This window comes from Pteropus medius, unplaced genomic scaffold, assembly GCF_902729225.1.
Source record: "Pteropus medius unplaced genomic scaffold, Ma_sr-lr_union100, whole genome shotgun sequence".
Taxonomy (NCBI): Eukaryota; Metazoa; Chordata; class Mammalia; order Chiroptera; family Pteropodidae; genus Pteropus; species Pteropus medius.
In genome coordinates, this window is record NW_024349222.1 from 77,218 (window position 1) to 102,248 (window position 25,031).

The window sequence follows — 25,031 nt, forward strand, 5'->3', positions numbered from 1 at the left end:
GAAATAAGATTGAATGTCAACTGTAATTGAAATATAAAAGTTAAAATTAAAATTAAATTCGTTAAAATGAATGAATAAATGAATGAATGAGTAAATTTGTGAATTATCCAGTGTTGGGAGACCCCTGCTTCTCTCTGTAAGACTGAGAAAGAAGAAAGTGGAAAGATTATTGTGTCCCCCAGTCCCCCTCCCCAGCATTCAGATTTGTACCTGGTGATGCCCTCCTTCTGGTCGTCTTGCACATCACAATTCCGTAAAGGAACTAGACTCCACCGCACTGGAGGGGGGGACCCCTGGCCAATCTAACAGGGCTGACCCAGTTCCACTCTTCATATGATTGCTTTACAGGAATTACTCCACCCAGTCCCTTATGCATCAAAACTCAGTGGAGACTGGAAAAGCCATTGACGCAGAGAGCGGATAGGTGGTTGCCGAAGGTGCATCAGGAGAGTGGGAAGTGACTGCTGGTCACTGCCGGTTTCCTTCTGAGGTGATAATTTGCTCTAGAACTACCTGGTAGCCCTGGTTGTACAATACTGTAATGTACTGAAAGCCTCTGAATTATCCACTTTAAATGGTTAAAATGGTGAAAGCACGTCATGTGCATTTTACATGAATTTTCGAAATGTTAAATACGGACTCAGCAAAATGTATCTGCAACATTGGTGAAAGTCGCATACCAGGGGTGTGCAGCCTGGGGGATCTGAAGCATGAGAATCAGCATTTGATTTTGCTCAGTCTTCTCTTTCTCTGTGAATAACAGGCCCTCTGTTATTCATGCTCAGGATGTGAACTGGGGACTCTTCATCCAGCAACCACAACCCACATAGAACCTTTAGCCAAGAACCAAACAAGCTGTTCGGCCCCTCGGATCTGGAAAACCACCCCGGTGGAATCTCTCAAGTGTGGAGCTTCATCAGAAGACACCGCCCAGACATCTCCCCAATCTCCACCACATCCCCACCTTCGCCCCTGGCTTCCATGCTGGCAGGTAGGCGCGTCTACCCTGACCCCGGTCTCTCTACTAGGTTCTTGCTTTCATGCTCTGGTTTCAAGTTAGGGGATGAGTGGTGGCTTTGTTATGGTCACTTGCTCTGAAACTGACTGGATCCCTTTGCCTTGATGGCTTTCAGGTGTTGTCTAGCCTGGCTAGGGGCCTCGTGTCCACCTACTATTGGCCAGCACACTGCAAACTGCTTTGGTGATAGCAGAGAAAGGGCCTCACTGAAATCCTTGTCACACACACAAAGGTCCACAATCACAAATGTGCAAATAGCAGAACTGTGTTGCATTCTGCTTGGAGACTCATCCCTCATGGACATAAAGAGCTTGGACTAACACAGGTCTAGGTAGCACAGACCAGACATTAGACTCCAGGATACAACTTCGCCCCATGCCTTTTTCTTGGAATGTGTGGGCACATCTACTGACGCGGGGATACAGAGCAACAACATTGGATTTGCGTGGAAGCATCGATCCCGTGCACCTCGAAGTTCGTTGGAGGTTCAGAAAGGCTCCTTAATGGTTTTCACGGTTGATCCCTCCGCTCACATGGCCCCTCATTAGAAAGCAGGCTGTGCTGTCTTTCCTCATCTTCTGCAGACATGAGATACTCAGCGGATTCACACCCAGAGCTGCATTGTTACCTGTCCTTCCCCAGGGAGAAACACCTGCAGTGAGCACGAGGAGATTGTGCAATCTGGGGTACTATTTCTCCTGAACCCCCTTAAGAATGAGGGAATTTTGTGAAGATAAAAATAGAAACCTTCAGAAAGTTTCTGAAACAATGTCAATTTTGAAGGTTGTGTCTGGATTCCTTTTCTGTACATGATATTACCAAGGTGTTATATCTCTTCCCTAGTTGAAAGTAAATGTTTTAAAGTTTGTGTTTCTCTGTAATTCCTCTCTCCACAAGAAAGGATGTCTGGGGAGCATTGAGGGGCAGGGATTGCAATGAAATTGAAATTTAGGGAAGCAATAATAAACAAAATCAATTGATAATTTGTGTAATTATAATGTTGCTAACACATATTGCTAATACTTATTAAGTACTAACTGGGCAAAATGCAGTACACGTGACACTTCGTTTCACCCACAAGAAAGTCTTACAGGGTGTTTCTACCACCATTTTCCTGAAGCCTTGAGGGATCACACAGATGGCAAGTCATGAGGTGTCTGGCTCCTAGGCCAGTGCTTATTAATGATGCTTATGACCTCATTTTAGCAAGAACATTGTCACGCATTCGTTCTCCATTTTCCACTGTCATTTTGGCTCAACTTGGGGATATGAGATGGGCTGTATCTTTTCTAAAGCAAACAGTTTTTCAGATTTAATAATTAGGTTCATAATAATTAGGTTGTGGAAATGTCTAAGTTTTTAAAATTAAAAAAAATAATAATAATAATTAGGTTCAGCTTAAGTGTGTGGACTAGGCCAGTGTTTCTAGTTCAAATTCAGCTTCTCCTGAAGTCCTTGGTGTCGTCTCTAGAGGGAGCAGCTCTCTCCTGCTGTGGGTTAAGATTACTAGGATCTGAACCACTATTGGAGGGGTGGGGACGGAGACTCTGTGTGTGTGTGTGTGTGTGTATGAGAGAGAGAGAGAGAGAGAGAGAGAGAGAGAGAGAGAGTGTCAGACAAACAGATAGACGAACAGACAAGAGACAGAGAGAGAGATAAATCTATTCCGATCTGTGATCTGAAATTTTTATAAATCTCATTGGATATGAAGATTGCGCCCCAGGAACGCTTGAGCTAAACTGAAGGAGCCACATGTCAAGTGGCATACAGCTTCCCCTGGATAAAGAGATTTTATCTGCTGCTCAACGCTCACCCCTCATAAGTAATATCTCCATTCTTCTTGCTAATGGCAACATCCCTGGTGGTCTAGTGGTTAGGATTCGGTGCTCTCATCTTGTTCATGGCCAATTTTCCACACCTGGAAGGATCTGGAAGTAGACTCTTGATAAAATGTGACTCCGGACTGTCAGATTATCAGCAAGGCTCACTGTGTGTAATAAAGTCCTTCAGCCAGTGCTTAGAGAGACTTGGGTCTCAAGACTCAGTGCAGAAGATTCTCTCAAGGGCGATGCACGCGCTTGACCAAATGTGCCACCCCCGCGTCGATCAGCACAGAGTTGCAACAAGTCTCCCGAAGAGGTTGCTTCTCTTCTTCTCTCTCCACCCTTGGTTCAGAGCCGCCTTCTCTCGGCCCAATCCTCGTCTTTCTACTCAAGGTAATTGATTGTGGGGACCAGCTTCTCCAAAAGGACCGTCAGGAGGCAAACACTGCGCTTTCTTATGTTCCATGGAACTTAGTTCTTCAAAATCTCTCTACTTTCCTGTCATGTCAGAAGATGGTGGCTTTGCTACCAGAAGGAACTGAAGTGGGGAAAGCTTCAAAATGTATCCCCTTCTCCTGAGAGCTAATGTCATCATCAGGAAGCATGACTGTTGTCTAGACGGTCACTTACATAAAAGCAAGCCTATTTGGGGATTTGCAGACTGAAGAAAGTAACAAATGCCAGAATGTTGTGAGAGAAAGCTAAGGAGACACCAAAATGTCACCAGCTGGCAAAGTTGCTGCTCCTTGGGGAGACAAAAACAAAACCTAGGTAGAAGTAAGAAAGGGTGGGAAGGCAGCTGTGTGATGCACATAGTTTGTGTTGCTCTGTGTTACAGGTGCTACACATGTAACATCTCACTGGATTCTCACAACTTTGTTAAGGTGTGTCCTAAACCCATTTCAGAGAAAAGTAACCAGGGCTCAGAGACATAAGGTGTGCCTGTCTAAGGCAGAGGTGAAACCCAGCAAGCTGCAATGTTCTGTGTACTGTGAGGGATGGGAAGGAGAACAATTGGATTAGCTGCCAACGTTTAAAACTTAAGGGATTTCACCAAAATTTGGCTGTTTGGCTTCTTGTGAAAAATTGGAAGTTCTCGTCGCACTGGATTCACATTCTTGCCTGGTGCTGATCAGTGGGAAGCAGGGCAGCTGCCCCACCTAGAGGAGCACAGGCTCTGCATTTCACCCGGTCTCCACACAGCTCCATAATTCCAATAGTTCAATAGACCAGGAGAGACAGCTCAGAAGCAGACTCCCCATGCCCACGTATGAAATTTTGCCTTATGACAGAAATGATATTGCATTGGAGTGGGTGACTCTGGTCTAAGGTCATACCTAGTCAATATCAGAGGTGAAATTCAGCCCTGGATCCGTCTGTCCAAAGCCAGGTGGCCTCACAGAGAGCCTAGACAAGGATGGAAGAGATAGGTTATTTGGGCAAAAAAACCACAAAGTGTCTCTGTAAACACATTTCTATGTATGCTTATAGGCGTTCATGTAACTCCTTGTGTGTGCGTGTGTGTGCGTGTGTGTGTGTGTGCGTGCGCGCGTGCACGCGCATGAACCACTCCACGTTATTTTAAGTAGAAAATATGATTAAGATATCTATACGGATATAATAGTGAAGGTGTTCAGAAAAATGGATAAGCACGTACAGATATAAGTGGATTTATGGATTTATAGATAAAAGGCTTTTATACAGAAGGAGACATAGGCATACATCAGTACATCATAGAGATATGTCAGCATTATATAAGTAGAGCCAGACTTTAGATTCATAGACAAACAGACGAGTGCTACGGATGTCATTATCTCTACAGGAATCCCTAAGGAATATTGTGATTGAAATTTGATGATGGTGTTTCATGATAGTCATCTTTATTTTTCTCTGTATGAATGGGTGATTTCAGTGTAGGAGAGTTCTCTGGAAACCGTGTATATGTCTGCCCTTATGACTTTTGCTGCAAATCGAAATAGCCCACATGAATCCATGTTATCGTTTTTAATCCAGAAGACACCTACAAGATCCTCTAAACCAAGTGACTTTCTAGCTCAGTTTCCCGAAGTCTCTTGTGTCAGTTGAGGAACTCATAGGTAAGCTGAGATTTCCCTGGGTGAGTGAGTGCCCTTCTGGCTGGCCCTGCACCCCAGTAAGCTTGAATCAGACAGCTTGAGGGTAACAGCTGAGTCTTCCTTCCTGCTTCCTTCCTACTAGGAGATTTGCCCTCTGGAAATTTTCCGAGGGTCAACTGTTCATTTTGTTCTGCAGGGAGTTGTTTCACCATCTCGTATTCGCGCCGCAGAGACCCAATTCTGATCAATTCCTTGAGAGCCACTTTTATTGGGTGCAAAGTAAAATACCTCCTTTGACAGCTACTGCACCTTTACTTAACGGGGACCTAAATCATAAGATGAACAAGCTCTCTTTTATTCCGTAGTTGCAACAGAAAAGGGAGCATACTGACTGAATGCATTTTCTTAACTTCTTTCCTAGACGAGGAGACCCCATGGAATAAACTTCTTTCGTTCTTTTTTGTACAGCAAAGGCAGCTTTCCTTGGTGAAATGCAAAGCTCAGCAGTCAGTTTTCTTTTAAAAAGCCTATAATTATCAACTGAATTGGCCTTAAGCCCTCTCAGGTTACCACTACTTTGCCTCTTTCTTTCTCATTCTTTTCCATGATTTTGTCTGAAACACTCTCAGATGTGAGAGGCTCTATGCGTGTATATGAATTGCAGCAGTGTCTCTCCTGAGCCATTTCCTTGGTGTTGCTGCATCCTGAGGGTTTTCTTTAGACTTGTAAATGGTGTCCCCACGCCCACCCCCATGGTCAGAGGTGTGAACTCCTGTCACCATGCAAGCAGGGCCTATTTGCAGGAAGATCTGAGAAGCTGCCTTGTGTTTTGTCAGGGATTCTGATCCACTTTGATTAACCTTCCTGGAGACCCAGGAAATAGACTCATTCTGTTGTTGGCTGTGCCTTGGGCTTTCTAGGGGTCCCACCATACAGCAGTCATAGGGCTTCAAGGCTGTGGTCAGGTTGCAGAGGCAGCTTGATCTTGAGGCCAGCATACCTCACCTTACCTGGGGAGGAGAATCTGTCAGAAAGAAGCACATGCCTCTGAAATTATTTGCCTTTGGCTGCAGTTGAAAAACCCACTCCTAGCTGTCCTGGTGGCCACCCACGTGGACATCGTGAATTTTCCTAGTCCCTTTGGAGACAAGTCAGGATATGACAAAGACATGCCCTTGCTGAGAGAGCAAGACCAGATAAGGGGCTGGGTCTTTAGGAGTAATACACCGAATCCCGTGAACCAGAGAAAGGACTTAAAGAAATTAAAGGTGGGGGTAGTGGGATAGGAATTTAAAAATGGTGGAGGGACAAAATCAATCAATCAGTATAACTGACAAATGTTAAAACATTTTTTAAAAGTACTAATTCCAGTTCTTTCCAACTTTACAATAGTTGTACAAATTAAATTTCTTAAAACTTTTAAATTAAGTTCACATCTAAAAACAAATTACATATGTAAACCTAAATTACAAGGCTAATCTCAGATTCCTTAATGCCAAATTCTCTTAAATATTAGGGACATTCAAAATATGTGATGCACATTATCCCGAATGATTATGAAACATATGCTTAAATTTAACACAAAATCGTAAATACCGTGGGGTTGATTTCTTCATCATTTCTATATTTCCATCTTTACCTTCAAGGCTGCAGTCGTCTACCCAGCTTGGAACAGTATAATCATGTCGGGTAGACTGAGAATTTCTAAATCAAAACATCAAGAGTGAGATTCCGGGTTAGAGATTCAAGACTGAGGTTTGGGACCCAGCTGACTCTTTTCTTGCGGTCAAGCCCAATCTGCTTTGTCAGTAGTGTCCTCAAGCTCACCCCTTCCCATGGGAATTTGTCTTATAATTCAATTTGTCTGATTGTTTGTTTATGATGAGGTTTAGATTAAGTCTTTTAGACGTGACTACTACATAGATAATGATGAATGTTTCCCATTGCATCACATCAAGAGTATGTTATGTCATTTTGTCTCAGAAAAAATTAAAAGCCTATTTTCTTTGGTTACTATATTGTTGTATTTTTTATTTTTATCAAAGCAATGAATATGCATGATAAGAAATCAAACAGAAATAAATAGCACAGGATAAAAAGCAACAGCCTTTTAAGTTATCGAATAATGGAAACCACTGCTCGGAGATAACTTTTCAGTGTTTTTATGGGTTTTTCAAATTTACTGAAATTTACTGAAATATAATTCGCAAATAAATTTGTCAGATATTATTAAAATGTACATGGTAGTGATGAGATATACATACAGATTCTCAATTCTTTTAGCTGTTTTAGCTTTCAGTTATTTCGATAATTGTCATCATACCACTGATCAATATTTCTGAAAGGTATGTTGCAACCCACTAGTGGGTCATGAATTTCATTTAGGGGGTCCTGAACAAATCTTTTTAAAGTGGCATGGAGTGGAAGAGAGTAGAGTGGAGTGGAATGCAATGGAAAATTTAAGACTGCATTTCACGTCAAGTAGTTGTGTAAAACATTTTTCATTTGTAAACATGGATGTGCACAGGGTCACAATGAGAAAAAATATTTTTTTACTTCGTGTCTGTCAAAAAAAGTTTGAACCTGCAGCTCTATATTGTATGCTAATAATTCAAAATCGTATTTTTTCAACTAAAGACTTATCTGTTATCTTCCTGATATGAAAAATAGGGCTTCTACTAATATTTTTAGATCTTTCATACTCATCACTCTGTCCTTACTCCATCAACTGCAATACTATCGCTTCTCCTAACTTATAAGGTGAGCATATTAGGCCTCACCCTTCCTCCATCAGGAAAGCTGCTATCTTTCCACAATGTGCTTCTGCTCCTTTGTGGGACCAAAGGCACCCATCTGCATGACTCTGAGTCCACGGGTGTCTCCAGGTCTTTGCCCAGTGTAACGTTATAGAGCCCAGCAAGCAGCAGGAAGGGAGGAGCCAATGCAAAGTCACCAGAACTTCCTGGCCTCCAACCAGCCTTTGGAGCCAGCGGGAGCCTGGCCCAAGTCTGGAAACACCTGATGAGACTGTGTCACTCTGATTAGGCTACCGCTCTTCTCTTAGCTTTGGGAACAATCTTCGCATTTCAAATAAGCTATTTGTTCTGAATATGAAAATGAAGTTACTTCACAGTCACCTGAAGAAGCACAGAGGCAGGTTATTCTGCTGAGTATACCTGGAGCTGGCAGAAACTGAACCTTTGCCCAGAAAATCCAGTATCCTGCTATTTGATCTCTTTGTCCTACCCTATTGATTTGGTTTGGTTTTCAGAGGCCTCAGTACTAGGTGGCTGCATGGACATGTTTTTATTTTATTTCTCTGAGACTAGGTGGGAAGAGTAGAGAAACAAGGAAATGGCTGTGAGATGGAGTCGTTACAGGCAACGTGGACCACCTTAGAGTGCATGAAATTCTGACAGTTTAGTGGTTTATTTAAACTAAAATTGCTCTTTACAAATTATAAAAGCAATTCAAAAGTGACTCATTGTAAAATATTTAGAAAATACAAACAAATAGAAAAAAGTCACCAACAAAATTTATTGAAGGACACATAAAATAATAGATTAACAAATGGAATGCGACTGTTCTTAAATGGCAAGATTTTACTAAATGCCTCACTTTTTCCAAGTTATATAAACTTAAAACAGTTCCAGTTAACATCTGATGGGACTGAGAATACTGTTTTTTATTTTATTTTAACATCTTAGTGAAATAAATCATATTAACATCTTTAATATGTTTGATTTTATTAAAACATATTACAGTTTCTGTAATCGATCAATAAATAAAATTTAAAAATCAATCCATCAATAAGTGCAATAGATTAGAGAGCATAGAATTAAATCACAACTACTGAAATATAATGGAAAACAACAATATTGTTTCAATTTAAAGGGGAAAATTTTCTTTAATAAAAGATCTAACACAATTGGCTATTTGCCTAAAAAGAAATGAGGCTGAGGATGCGGAGAAAAAGGAACCCTCATACGCTACTGGTGGGACAGAAAATTGGTACAGCCACTATGGAAAACAATATGGAGGTTCCTCAAAAGACAGAATTGAGGAGTGGCACCATAGTGTAGTGGTTAGCTCGTCTGCTTTACATGCAGAAGGTCCTGGGTTTGCGCCCCAGGTGGAGCCACGGACCATACCCTGGGTAGCCAGGCCCCAGGTGCGCCAGGCCCTGGGTGCATGCGGCAAGCATGTGGGAGGAGACGCCCCACCTTCATAGATCCAGTTCTTAAAGGGAAGTGGCAACATCCCTCGGTCAGGGGTGGAAGTATGTGTGTGTGTGGGGCAATTAAAAAGGGGCAAAAAAAAACCAACTAAGCATTGGTCTACCATATGAGCCAGCAATCCCTCTTCTGGGTATTTACCCCAAAGACTTAAAAACTCATATCCATAAAGATATTTGCACAGCAATGTTCAAAACAGCATTATTCATAGTGGCCAGGACATGGAAGCAACCAGAGTGTCCTACAATAGATGATTGGCTAAAGAAGCTGTGGTACATATATACAATGGAATATTACTCAGCCATAAGAAGAGATGAAATACTACCATTTGCGACAACATGGCATAATTGTTGCCATGCTAATCATGCTAAGTGAAATAAGCCAGGCAGAAAAAGTTGAAAATCAAATGATATCACATACGTTGGATATAAACCTAAAAGCAACAAATGAACAGGACAAACAAACAGAGAAACTCATGGACATGGACTATAGACTAATAGTTACCAGAGGGTAAGGGGTGGGGGTAGAGAGGGGAGGTAGAGGGGGTAAAGGGAATCAAATATAGGAGGATAGAGGAGGGTGAAGTGGGTAAAGGGGATCCAATACATGGTAGCTGAAGGAAACTGGACTTTGGGTGATAAACACACAATAGAATGTACAGATGTCAAATTATAATGTACACCTGGAAATTATATAATTGTATTAACCAATGTTACCCCCAATAAACTTAATTTAAAATAAAAAATAAAAAGAAAGAATAGAAATGAGGCCGAAGAACCAGGCAAAATGGCGTAGATGATAGAAGCTTCACTCATCCCCTCTTGCAAGCACATCAAAGTTGAGACGGAAACATGAAGCAAACAGCAAGCAGAGTCACCTGGGGTCTAGATGAACAGAAGCCCTACAACTAGGGAGAGAAATAAGAAATCATCCTGCAACAGGAGGAGGTAGGAAGGGAGGGGGACGAAGACCTGAGGCCATGTCTGCAAGCGGACTTTTGTGGTAATGAACCTGCTTGCTCTGAGCACCAGTACCCGGTTGGCTGCTCTGAGCACCAGGGACTTACATGGGGACACTGAGTTGTCAGAGCGAGGGCTGGAGATGAAACTCTCTCCAGAGCAGAAGTGCCGGCGGTATCCATTGTTCCTCTGTTGAGCCTTCCCCACTCCCAATACATGGATGCAGCAACTCCATAGCTGAGAAGTCATCAAACTGGATAATAGAGATCACTCCACCCAGAGGATTCCCTGAAACTCTGCCTACCCCAACTCACGGCCCCACCTAAGCCACATTTAGTTGTGTTCTCGTGGAGTCCTGTGCCACTTACTAAACAGCGTCAAGATGCACACTGTGGGAAGCTGACCTCGGTTTCTGGCTTCTTGAGGCAATTGTAAGCACAGCATCTGTAGATTGCTTGCTGAATCTTAACAGGCGGCCCTGGAGGGGAACAGGCTGGGGCTAAACTTGGCCTATAGCTGAACTCCTCTCAGGACTGGACACCTACTACACAAAGCCATGCTTATAAGACCAGGAGACTTAGGAGCTTTGATTAGTACATTGAAACAGACACAGAAAGACAGCCAAAATGGGAAGGCAGAGAAGCAGAAACCATATGAGAGAACAGAACAGAGATCCAGGAATAATGGAGTCAAGCAATCTAACAGATGCAGAGTTCAAAACACTGATTATAAAGATGCTCGATGAAATTAAGGGAAGTGTAAATAAACTCAGTGAGAACTTTAACAAAGAGATAAAAAATAAAAATAGAAATAAGAATTATAAAATATAACCAATCAGAAGTGAAAAATACATTATCTGAAATGAAGAGTATATTAGAGAGAATCAAAAGTGGAGGAAGAAGAAGATAGAAACACCGACATAGAGGATGGGCAAGCCAAGGACACCCAACCAGAACAGCAAGAAAAAAGTAACCAAGAATATAATAATTTAAGGAGCCTATGGGACAAAATTAAGGGTAACAATATCCATGTCATAGGGATACCTAAAGAGGGAGAACAAGGTGTTGAATATATATTTGAAGAAATAATGATGGAAAACTTCCTTAACCTGGTAAAGGAAATAGACATACGAGCCCAGGAAACTCAGAGAGTCCCCCCAAAATACGAACCCAAAAAGGCCCACACCAAGACACATCATAATTAAAATGCCAAAGTTTAAATACAAAGGACAATCTTAAAAGCAGCAAGAGAAAAGCAATTCGTTACCTTCATGGAAGACTCCATAAGACTGACAGCCGATTTCTGAAAAGAAATTGCAGGACAGAGGATTTGGCACAAAATATTCAAAGTGTTGATAACCCAGGATCTACAACCAAGAATACTTTATCCAGCAAATCTATTATTTAGAGTCTAAGGACAGATCAAGAGCTTCCAGGACAAAAATAATCTAAAGGAATTCATCAACACCAAGCCAGTATTACAGGAATTGTTGGAGGGACTTCTTTAAGAAGAAAAAACATGTACCTAAAACATGAATAAAGAATGGTCATAACTACATTCCTATCAACAAGTACCTCAAATGAAAAAGAATTAAGAGCTCCAACCAAAAGATAGAGTGGCTGAATGGATAAGAAAACAAGACCCCTGCATATGCTGCCTACAAGAGACTCACTTCAGATTAAAAGACGCACACAGGCTAAAAGGAAGGGGATGGAAAAAGATATCTCCTTGATGGACCTGGAGGGTATTGTGCTGAATGAAATGGGTCGGATAGAGAAAGACAAATATTGCATGATTTCACGTACATGTGGAACCGAAAGAACCAAAGGAACAGCAGCAACGACAACAGATACTGAAATAAACTCGTAGATACAGAGAAAATTTTGAGGGCTACTAGGTAGAAGGGGTACTTGGGGGGACAGTGAAAAAGAGCAAAGGGATTAAGAAGTACAAATGGATAGCTACGAAATAGTCATGGAGATGTAAAGTGTGGCATAAGGAAAATAATGTTGTAATAAATATGTAGGGGGGGAAGAGGGGTACCTGATTTAGTGGGGTGACCACTTTGTGGTCAACTGAAATGAATATATCATTGTATGCCAACTATAGTTGAAAAACACTCATTAAATTGTACTATGTAAATATGAGCAATTAAGTGTCTATTATATTTCAATAAAGCTGGTGGGGGGAGAGAAATAAGGCTGAACTCCTACTTACTATGTAGCTGAAAAATAAATTGTAGGCGATTAAAACTTTTAAATGTAAAAATTAAATAAATAAAACAGTACCTTGAACGCAAATGTAAAAGAATGTATTTTTAAAATAACTTCAGGCTGCTATGGGAACCTTTTTAAGCCAAGATAGAATACCCCATAAGTTTTCCCCCAAAAGACACCTATTTGACAACATAAAAGTGAAAAATCAACGTGGCGATGTGGGGTGTGCCTCCCCCTCCCCTGCCAGGCAGACACCTCCTCCAGTTAGAGCTTCCTGCTTCCCTGATGGGAAATGCCGCACTTCCGACACAGGCTCTGGTTCCAACATGCTTTGGGAACTTTCAGAAACCCTCTCCTCTCTCAGGAAGCCCAGCTCTGGTTTTCCACTGGGGGCCCCAGAGCAGCACAGTCAGCAGGCTGGAAGTAGGCAAGGGGAATCTGGGGGACCTCAGAGGAACCTGGTCACAGAACCACTGGGCACAGATGAGCAGCAGTGTTCTGTGAGGTGCACCCAATGCCTCCTCACCAGGTGGGATTAGGGCCTGTGTTCCCTGGGCTGTGAGGATTTCCTGAAGGGTTTTGAGATGGGGTGGGGCACGATGTCTGCTTCACATCCTGGTCCCCAATTCCTGAAGTCAGGCAGGTAGAACTCACCAAATAAATTGACTTATTTTGGAAATTTTGATCTTTGAATAGGGAGTAGAGTGTACCTGGCATAAAAACAGGATTCCAGAGAGGACTTCCTAATGAATGACAAAGTGCCATGTATGGCTGCAGCAGTTTTTAGGTAGGAAGGTGTGTTGGTTAAATGAGTCTGTAACATAGACTGACTACTTACCCAAGTAAGAGATTAAAAACCTACTTCGAGCCAATTAGCAAAAATAAGTCAAATTTGAAATCATATTTCAACAACAGTCCCATGAGTATCTAATTTACTGGTAAAACCCCACTCTATTATAAATAATGATTCTCTCTTTTCCTCTGTATTTGTTCATAAGGTGCCCATCACCCGGCTGAGACTGTCACTCTGAGTGAGGGGGGAGGGGTAGCACACTGGGAGCTGGGGAACATTGGTCGATTGAGCCCAGGATTCCGAAAACATCATGGTGACCTCACCGCACATTTAACATGAGCAAAAGGAGTGAAAGGCTCTACAGAATTTTATATTTGATCATTTCTGCTTAAGGGCAACATTGAAAAAGAACTGCCCAGGGCTCAACCAAAAAAGCTCTAACTCAGCCAAAGGACGACAGGCGGCACAATTTCTATCCAGGCTCCTTCTGAGTCCCCGAGGCTGACATACATGTGCTGCGTCCCGCGTGCTCTAGGTCTGCCCTCCAATGACACACCTGTGTGAGAAAATCGTCTTCACGCTGCCCTCCGGGAGGAAGCTCAACAGGCCCGACCAGCTGATGTCACTGCAGCAGGACCAGCTGAACCCCCTGGCCAGCCAAGTGGACCCCAGGTCCATAGCCCAGCAGCTCCACAGTAGAGCCCAGGCGAGGGTCTTGGAGGGGCTCCAGGAGGGGCTTCACTTCCATCCACATTCCACTGTCCGAAGATGGTATGAGCCTGGGGAGGCAGAGTGGAAACTGCTCACCTACGATGATATTTCCAGATGTGTGACTATCACACAGCCTCAAGTGATTTTCGGAACTGTGGTGTCTGCTCTCCTAGTCACCCTAAGAGCTGTTATTTTGTTTTGCTTTGGGTGGTTTGTTTTCCAGCTTCTGTCAGGGAAAATAGTTCCCACTGCCCTGGGTGACTGGGCCTGTCTCCTGTCTCCCTGGTCACCTGATGCTGAGCTGTGATTTCTGCAGCCTTCGGGGTGCCTGCTCTCCATAGGTGATGCCAGCTCCAATCAGACCTCTTGGATTCACAGATAATCAAGACACAGCAGGGGTAAGAGGATATCTTGAGACACAAAAACATAGCAAGTAGCGATGGCCAGAAATGACCAAACAATGGGAAACTTTGCTCCTGGTTGTGTGACATTCAGCACTGGGCTGGGGCTTGGGAGCCCTGTTCTAACTGCATCATATGCCCGTCCTCACGAAGGGCAGAGGCTGCACATTCCTCCATCATGTGAAAGAAATCAGGAGACGACGTGAGCTCGTCTGGGCCTAGGAGAGCAGTTCTGAATATCAAACACCAGAAGCAGTTCTGAGAATTTTAAAAACCTGAAGCTGCCTCTCCAACCTCAGGTGCCACGTCTCATCCTGTGGCTAGTTTGTGTGGATCATGTAGGCTTGAAATGAAAACGAAGTCACCCAGAAGTCAGCAACCTTGAAAATAGAATCTCAAACAGTGATTGTGTCAGTCTCTGACTTCAATGAAACTGCTGGTTAATCTCCTGGCCCTAACAGGAATACTGTAAAAAGTAATTTAATCCAAGGATGGGGAGAGGTGAAGGATCATAGCTCACATGATAAGATGCCACTGGATGTTAAAAGTGATTTAACCATAATAATAAACTCACTCTTTTGGCACAGCCTTATCTCGTCTTCTGGTATTTGACCAACAACTTTATAGATTTTAGAGTATGATACGTTTTATTTGGCATCACATTTTTCCTTGCCCTTGAGACTTCAGTAAGTAAATAAATGAAGACTAAAACATAGAAGGAAAAGGGGGAGGAATCCAAGTCAAGTGGCCTCCACTGTGACTGGCCACCAACCCCTCCTTTGGTACTATCATTGCCTTCTAAATTAAACTTCAGTTCTTATTCAAATTTCACTGGTTTTATTTCTGATGCCTTTTCTGGCCTAGGACCCCACATGGCACTTTGCCATCTATCTCTTTGGTGTCCTCCAATATAGGACAGTTTATCTGGATGTCATCCATGGCCCTGAGGACTTGGCAGAGTCTGTCTAGGACTGAATTTCAGATGGTGTCCAGCAAATGCTTTATCGTGAACTAAATGGACTCTCGCTCTACCCTTCAGGAATTTTAAGTCTAAGACTCAGTTTTGAACAGAATCATTTGCAGAGAGTAGCTCAAAGATTTAAACCAGACGATGGGTAGAAAAGGACTCTTGGTGCAAACAGGTCCAGATCTCAGCCTCCCTGTGGGAACAGAGTCTACCTTGCATCGCCATTATTTGTAGAAGTAGCCTAGAACAGGGAGGGAAGAGGGGGGTGAGGTAAGTGTTCCAGAAGGGGAACGTGCTTCTATTTTTTCACATTTTTTTTCTTTCAGGCTTTTGCTTTTTAAAGAAATAAATGTGACAGATGAAGCTAAAGTCCGCTCTGTCCATCACCTATAGCCTCTCTCCTCTCTCCTCCTTCTCAGGGCCAACGGGTGTCATGCTGGCATATCTTCCCAGACCTTTTTATACCTATGTGTGTTAAAATTTACATAGCGATATAAAATTATAACATCCAAATCTTTTTTTGAAAAATTTCAAGCCTTCAGGGAAGTCGCAAGCATAATTCAATAAATCGTCATATGCTGTATCCCTAAATTAACCAATTATTTACATTTTGCTACATTTGCTTTATCCCTCTCTCCCTCTCTTTTGTTTATTTGCTTATTACTTTGCAAACATCATGACATTTCACCCCTAAGTATTTAACCTGTATCTCCTAAGGAGAAGGACATTATCCCACATAACCACAATATAATTAATTGTAAGAGCCCAGAAACATAACATTGATATAATACTATTATTAAATATATAGTCCTCATTCAAATGTCTGCCACTTGTCCTGTAATTTCTTTTATGACTGTTTTTCTTTATTTATGTGTTTACTTTAGGATTCAAAATCCAGTCAAAATGACTTTTTTCATTTCATTTCATATCGCTAGCTCTCTCTCCCTTTCTCTTTCTCATCTTTCATACATTGATACAAAATCTGTAGTCTTTCCAGAATCTCTATTATGACATCCTAGTCTGTTTTCTTGGCTCAGTACTTGATTTTTGAGATCCCTCCAAATAAATGCCTTGTATCATTCCTTATAACATCTGCACAGATTTTGTCACTATTCAGGTCCTTTAGTGCTCTGAGTAGCTGGTGCCTCTGTCTATTTATTCTCCTATGTGTCTCCTATGCTGTTGTCCCCTCTGGGAGAACAACATAATGCAGGGTGAAATGGTCCAAGACATGCTACTCCTGGACCCTGACTGACTCTGCAGTGAATTCCTGGAGAAGCAGTTCTCCATAAAGAGCCCATAGACCCTGCAGCATTCCTGGGCTGGTGCCCAACAGTGATGTGGAGGAGCTCCTGCAAATTCTAGAAGCAATGAACATCTGCACCCAGGGCCTCAGCAGCAGGGCCATGGGGAAATTCCCTCCTTATCCAAGGCCTACAACCTACACTACTCCTGGATAGAAGAGGAGGACGAGGTGGAGGTCTGTTGGGGTGTGTGCATCGGCCCCATGGAGCACCCCCTACTGTGTGACATCTTTCACAAGGTCCAGGTGAACCTCTGAATGCTGAGCGAGATGTGGACATCCACCTGTGGGTGAGCAGCTATAGGATTGACAGCCACGGGGCAAAGGTGCTGGTGCTGCTGGTCAACCATGGCCAGGCACTGAGGTCCAGTTGCATGGTCTGACGACGGAAAAAAAACAGTGCTGTCTAAAAACTGTCACACTTGATCATTCTCTCTCATCCTGGGTAGAAGGATGACACAGCTGTAGGGTAATGATCTTTGTGAGAATCCAGAACACTCCTGACTCATGATTTGTGGCAGTCCATTGTCATTTGTGCATAGCAAATAGTTTTCCAGATTTAGACCCTGGTTTGATAATTTTCTGCACTTTAAGTCTAAAAAAGAAAATAAATGGAGCAAGTTTTTTGCAATGATTTTAAATTATGATAGAGTTTTAAATTGATTAAGGAAACATGTCCTTATTCTTCTCTCTTGAGAAGCAAGTAATTTTAATGTTTTATCATATATATACATAAAATGAATACATATATTAAAATAGGTAATTTTTCTAAATTTATACAATGTAGTAAATGTTTTTTGTTGTCTTTTTTCTTTTTCATTTTTCTCTTTATCTTTTTAAAGTAAATTGTTGCTTGTTGCATTAGTGCGTCAGTCTTTAATTCAAAAGGAATTATTTTTCTTTGTTTTGTTATCACTCACCAGGACTCCATGTAGCCGAACAAACCAATCTGAAATCCAGAAAGTCAAATCCAGAAAATCCAGGAGATTAAACTTAATCTCCTGATGATGGAAACAAGCCAGTTTATTTAGGTGCTTAATATAACTAAAATTGGGAATGGTTTAAGGGAGGAAAAGGAGTCTAGATATTTTTACACGTGTTCTTACTTTATAGAAAAGAAGCCCCTTCCACTATCTTTGGGTGAACCAAAAATCCAGAGAGAGTCTCAATAGTGGGGGAACATCAGAAGCTTTCTGTTTCTGTACAAAAGTGCAAGGAATGGTGTCCTGCAGGAACAAGAGAAAACTTACTGCAAAATACATATAAATTTCTGCCATTCTTTAACTATGGACCACACTACTCCAGACCATCAAATAGAAACTTTAGATTTGACCTGCATGGGAACTGTAAGTGACAAAAGCTCTAAGTCAGCAGTCCCCAACCGTTATAGCACCAGCTTCCTTCTGAATGTCGTTTTGCTCTCTCCCACATCACAAGAGTGCTCACATCACAGGGATATAGCACCAGGCAGCTAGAACCCAGAGGCAAGGGGTTTGCCTCTGGCAGCTTCTGTATGTAAAATCCCGGAGCAGGATTCTGACTGCTCCAGCCTGGGACAAGGAACCGTCCTGTGCAGGACGTGGTGGTTGGGGAAGTACAGTCACATGAGTGACCTAGCCCCACTGACCATGGGTCCATGCTGGAGAAGGAGTAGTTCTCCCCAAGAAGGAAGTTCTGTTAATGGGAGAAAGGGGCAGAGGGAGGATGTTGGGCAAATATAGTGCAAAGGGCAACAGGCGTGTTTATACTTTTGTTTTATGCAGGTCAGAGGACAGCACTTGTACCTAAGGTTATGGGTACAATAAATGAAATGTTGAAGCCACACCAAACTCCGAATAGGAATTCTGGAGGTGATTTGCAGAAGAGGATTTACAATGACAACTGCAGGTTTCCCTGAAAGGATACAACTACATTGGGCTCCAACAATGTCCAGATCCATGTGCTCTTACTAAACTCTGATGGTGTGACCCCAGAAAAGCCACTCCAAAGCGAAGGGCTGTACCTGACTATTTCTGCATAAACAGCAGCTAGATGCCAGCCAGGCTGTAAAACCGAGAAGGCAGTGTGAGATCTGAGCATAAAAGTAGAAGCCTTCATAAAGAGTAGTTTCAGCTTTGCAAGATGAAAGAAAGTTCTGGAGATAGACGGTGGAGATGGTCGCATAAAATATGATGTCTTAATGCCACTGTACTGTGCAGTTCAAAATGGTTAAAGTGAAAATTTTTATATCTCTTTTACCACAATTTTTTAAAAAGAAAAGAAAAAAGATGAAGCTGGAATTTAACACTATCCAGGTAACAGGAAAGCTCACAGAGTAATGTACAGGACTACCCATTGTGTTTAGAGCAGCCCAGCAAAGCAAGCCCCCCAAAGGGGGGATGGGTAAAGATGATAGACTAATTTTTGGAAGACTTTCATATTTGTTATTTCAAAAAATTATTTTAAGTGGTTGTCATAGCAGAAAGATATAGGAATTTTGCTTGGCTTCTTTTCTCTTTTTGCTTGTTGTTCCTTTTCTTATTTCAGTTTGAATTCACAGGTGAGATAGGGCCATAGACTTTTCATGTCTTTGGATTCCTAAGGACTTAATTAAGCCAAACTGTGTATGAGGAGGTGCGTGCTCTGATTTGTCATCTCCCAGATGTTTGCTGTGTACCTTATGGGCTCCAGCTCTTGGCTTACTGCAGAGTACAGAGCAAAGTGAGTCTGTGCCTGCTCACCGAGGCTGAGCATAGGCCTCTATTCAACTGCTGCCTGAAAAATTTGCTCTCTGAGGGCTGTTTTCAGGGATTGCAACTGTGATGTAGCTGGCCACCTGAGGGTGAGGTTCAACTTTATCTTTGCAATCCAAGTCAGAGCTGATGAGAGGCCTGGGACTCAAACCCCTCAGGCCCAGGAAGAAACAGCTTCCAGACAAGGCCAGGACAGGGACTGGAGTGTTTGTCCTAGCTGAACACTCTGGCCAGAGGATGGTCCAGGAGATGCCTCTAAAAGGGAATTTTAAAGAGCAGTCCTCCCCCTTTTATCTGCAACCCAGGAAATTTTGGTGGCAGAGAAGGAAATGACTCCAGGAGACAGTGCTAATCTTCCCAGAACTCAGACTCACATGGTCGCTGGCTCATGACTGTCCACAAGGCTGATTCTTTGATCAAAAGTGAGTGAAAACCTAGGTGGGCGTGGGGAAGAGGAGCAGAAAAGGAGTTTCACAAGTATCTATAGCAGAAGTCCCCTGGGATTGGCCTGCGATGTTCTATCACAGAGCTGATGCTCGGTGAGGGAAGCCTGGTCATGCACCAAAGAGTGTGACTCTAGCCTGTGGGTTCCTGTCAGGGGTATAGAGAAAGGACCAAGATAAGCTTGTGGTGGATGACATGTCTTGTCTCATCAAAATCACAGAATTTTACAACAAAAGGATACTCACAGATAATTGGTGCAACTACATTTATTGGGGGCTGGAAGGAAAGAGTTTCATAGTCAAAATGTATCATTCAGTTATTACAGACTGGGTGTCAGGCCATCTGGCTGCCATTCAGACTAGGTGTCAAGCCATCTGGCTGCAACTGGGGCCCTTTATACAACTCTGCTAAGTGTTTATATTGTGATGTAGTATGTGTGTGTTGAGGAGTAAACTTTTTTCTTCTACCCTTCCATGTTATTTGGCTTGTCTAGTAATCACATTGACATAGACAGATGAACAGGAGAAAAACAAATGTAATTTTGTATGGGAGCCTCATAAAAATATGAGTCTCAAGGGTCAGTCGGGCAGTGGAGGCTTACATGCCAAACTGAGTTAAGGAATGGGATGGGGCCTGGGCAAGAACAGAGATTTGCCCTGCCACACAGATAGGTCTTTCAGATTAAAAGTTATCTCTGATAATAGCTCTTTTCCTGGCCCAGCCTCCAACCCCCTAACTAAATACTTTTAGGTAGTTGAGGGAGAAGTAAGAATTTTTCTTGAATCTGTGGGGTCTTGATTGTCTTTAGGTCAAAATAAACCACATGCCAAAGTGGCACATCTTGGGGAGTCTCATTAGACCCCCTTCATGTGTATGTGTTTGTCATGAGTATACAAACAAATGCATGTGTATTGTGTAAGTTCACATGCATATTGTTCATTTGTGAATATGTGTATACATATATGAGTGTAAGTATATGTGTATATGTGTGTGTCCTGTGTGTGTGCAAGTGCATATGTATAACTGTGTGCATGTGTGCCCATGTGTAAGCATATGTGTATATATACGTGGATAAGATTGTGTGTGTGTATGTGTGTATATTTGTATGTGTGTATTTAAGTGTATGTAGTGTGTGTACTGGATATCAGTTGTATCTGTACATGTGTACGTGCATGGTATGTGTATTGTGTATAAGTGTGTGCATATGTGTGTCTGAGTTTTCTGAAGTGAGGGAGAGTCAGGACATAAAGAGAATCTGTTCTTCTGGCTGGGAGCCTTGATTGTCATCCATTCAGCCATGAGCTCCTTTTTCCCACAAGCAGGGTGACTAACAGAGCATCATGAGAACATTCTTTTCCCCACACCTCCATGTCATATCCCCGCCCCTGTGTGAGCTTCACAGGGTTCTGCAGAGCCCTCAGGTTGTGTCACAGCCAACACCCGTGATGATCTTTCTGTCTTCCAAGAATGCAAGGGCAGTCACCCTAGAAGGAGGACAGTACTGCCTCTTCTAAAATCATGTGACTCTGTGACTAAGACTCGCAGGGGAAGGAGAAGCCAGGCATTTATTGCTGACAGTCCTGTTCCTGCCTCTGGGCTGCAAGTCAGCAAACCACAGCCCTCAGGCCAGCCCTCCCCTGGCCTCAGGCAATACCCTTTGCTTTCTGAGCAATTTGATGCACTGAGAGTTTTTATCCCTTTGGCTATTTTTTCTAACACATTTTAATGTAACTATAATCATGCAAAATGTACACTTTTATATCTCGTTTTCTTTTAACCTAATATTATGGCAGCTATTTTTACATGCTATTAGAAACTCTTTAGAAACATCAGTTTTAAAGGCTGCATAACACTATGACAGTGTTGTCTTATTCCAATTGACTTAACTGTTCCCAATCATGAAACATCCAGGCATTTTTCCTTATTATATATAAAACTGGGATAAACATTTTGATTCACTTTTTCCTGTATTTTGGATTGGACATGAAACTTTTTTTTTTCCTTTGGCTTTTGTCACATGACAATTAAAATCCAAAGAGAGAAGCATTTCTTGCTGAGCAAAATATTGCATTCGTATTGGCCTCTGTCTGGTTTACTTTTTCCCAGAAAGACATTATTTTATTAATTAACTCTTGACTCATACATTTTTACTATTTTTTTATGGTACATATATAACAGCTTTTAGATTATCACTCTTTGAGCAAGAATGAAAATTCAATCTTAACACCATGAGAGACAATAATTATTAGTTATAGTTACTGATAGTTGAGAAAACATTTTCAAAACTCTTTATTGATAATGCCATAGAAATTTTTAGGATTGTTTTTAAATCTGAAGAAGCTGTATCAAGTCATGTGATTTTTTCTCCATATATAAGGTATAGGATTTTCTGATATGTCAAGTTTTCATATCAGTGACTTATTTGAAAAATTCTTTGAATTGTCAACACCTATGAATCAGTTTTTCATGATCAATGTCCTTGTCCATCTGTTTTGATGTCCTGAGTGTCTGCTCACCCTTTGGGTCTCCCATGCCTCTAAGTCAACCAGCAAAAAAGGAAGTTATAATGCTGACTGGGTGATTTATTCTCACTGCTAAGGTGAAATTGGACTGCTACTCTAAATGGATGTAAGGAGGAATATGCTTGGAATATAAAAGATTACTTAGGATGATCAAGGTCTATGAAAAATAACAACATCCCAATCCAGGCAGAACTAGTAATGGCCTAGACTGTTCAGCAATAGAGGTTTGGGTCATTGCACCAGGTAAAGAAGTACAACTAGCTGAGAAGTTTGCTGAAGACAAAGGGAATACAGAATAGGTAGTGGAAGAAAGTAGTTATAAACACCAGCTTTGTATGACCATGTGACCAGTGAGAATTGTAATTATCATGAGCATTTCCTCCTTATTTTGTTATGAATATGTTTGTCAGTGTGTATGCATAAAATATTTTTGTTTTCTTTCCTTCTTTTATTCCCTTATCATGTAACATGAGAAGTATTGACTTTGTATCACAATATTTAGGTATTGTTGATTTTACATCATAATATTTAAGTAATGGGATATCAAGGAGAAGAATAAATATCACTCAAAAGTCTTATTGCTCTTCTGGGGAAGGGGTTTGTCTGTCATTAGTTGTATCAGAATAGTTACATCATATTAGGCAGAATTATGACCTAGTTATTATTTTAATTTGGAGAGTAAATGTGATTTGAGGAGATGTGTATAGTCACAAGGGGTGGACTCATCATGATGAATTTTATGTGCCAACTTGACTGAGTACTCAGAGTACTCAGAGATTTGGTCAAACATTCTGAGTGTGTCTGTGAGGTGCTTTGGGTTGATATTAATGTTTGTATTGGTGCATTGAGCAAAGCTGATAGCCCTCCCTAGTGTGGGCAGCCCTCCACTAATCAGTTGAATTCTGAGCAGAACCAAAAGGCTGATCCACTTTGAGTAAGGGGAACTATTCCTGCCTCACTGCCTACTAGCTGGAACTTTGGTCTTTTCTTGCCTTTGGATTCAGACTGAAACACTGGCTCCCCCTGGACCTGAAATCTACCAGCTCTTGGATGGAAAATTACACCATCAATTCTCCTGGGTCTCCAGCTGAACGACTGTAGTTCTTGGGAATTCTTTGCCTCCATAATCACGTAAGCCAATGCCTTATAATAAATCTCTTTTTCCCTCTATATAAACATGTTAGTTTTGTTTCTCTGAAGAACCCTGACTAATACAGGCTTCCTGAAATCTATCCATGAATTAAGAGGTTTGTGGACATCAGGTTAAGAGGCACTACACTAGGGTTTTTTTAGTGCTCAGGATTAACCCACAGGGCACAGAATATATACTACACATCTGGTGTCAAATCTTCAAGAACTCAATAATATTTGGCTCTTAACTAGTTCAACTATAGAGTGCGCATAAAATTTCCATTTTTACCCTCTTGCCTCATATTTCAGGAAGCACTCCTGCCCAGTGGACACATTTTGAGTCAGGGCCACATGACCTTACACACCTTATATTCACTTATGGTAGAAGATGATTATGATGTTACAAACCTGCAAGGGAGACAGGCTTTGGAGACCATGATACTTGTGCTGCTGCCATTGCAGCTCTTCTTGTTGAACCAGGTGATTGCTTCTTAGGTCTCATTTATGAGGACACTAATCTCATTAACGAGCGCTCCACCCTCATGAAGTAATTACCTCCCCCAAACCCCACCTGATAATACCATCACCTTAGGGGTTAGAATTTCATCACATGAGTTTGGAGGGACACAAATGTTCAGTTTGTTTCTCTGCTTTTCATCCACCCCAGTGCAGCATCAGTCACCACTATCTTTATATTAGTATATATTTATTGAGAACTTGCCCAGTGCCAATGCTAATGCATTCTATGCATTAGCACATCTTACCCTTCAGAACAAATTTTTTTATTATTCTTGTTTTATAGAATAAGAAACTGGAGCTGAGAGAGGTTGCATGGCATGCCCAAGTTTCATATACTGGGAAGTAGGCACATATACCCCCAATACACGTACTCATCTGTGCTTCGCCTATCTCACTTCCTTGGAAAAACACTCATGGGCATACATTGATCTCGTGTTGATCTCTGAGAGAAAGGCTTGGCACAAAATATTCAACATGATAAAATCCAGGATCTACAACCAAGAATACTTTATCCAACAAAGTTATCAGGAACAGATAAAGAGCTTCCCAGACAAAAATAAGCAAGGGAATTTATCACCGCCAAGCCAGTATTACAGGAAATATTGGAGGGACTTCTTTAAGAGAAAAAACATGTATCAAAAACAGGAATAAAGATGGAGAGGAGGAAAAAAATTGGCGTAGATGATAGAGGCTCTATTCATCCCTCTCGTCACCAAATCAAAGTTGTGACAGAAACAAGGAGCTGCAGCAAGGAAAATTGCCTGGGATCCAGATGAATAAGCCATACAACTAGGGAGAAATACAAGAAATCACCCTAAAATGGCAGAAGGTAGGAGGGGCAAGGATGTGGGGGTGTCCGGTCTTGAGTGGCTGAGACGGAGGCTGCGGCAGCAGGAGACACCTCTTAAAGGGGTTGTGTCCATGAACGGATTCTCACGGTGACAGACCTGCTCGTTCTGAGCACCAGTGCCAATTCAGCTATGCGCAGGAGGCACCAAAGACTTTTAGGGAGACATTGTCATTGTGAGAACCGAGGCAAGACTTGCTCTGTACAGAAGTGCCAGCAGTATCCATTGTTCCACTGTTGAGCCCTTCCACCTCCCAGTGCACAAACAGCGCCGCCATAGCCCTGACGTCATCAAACTGGATAACAGAGGTCGCTCTGCCCAGAGGATTCCCTGA

General features: G+C 42.0%; 1 protein-coding gene across 1 annotated transcript in view; it reads left to right on the forward strand.

The window, feature by feature from the left end:
• The window catches only part of LOC120617128 (procathepsin L-like), a 56,354-nt gene that overhangs the window by 7,656 nt on the left and 23,667 nt on the right, over positions 1 to 25,031 (forward strand). The window contains 2 exon segments of the mRNA XM_039880724.1: positions 9,927 to 9,942; positions 11,430 to 11,458. Coding sequence (XP_039736658.1) covers positions 9,927 to 9,942; positions 11,430 to 11,458 — 45 coding nt within the window.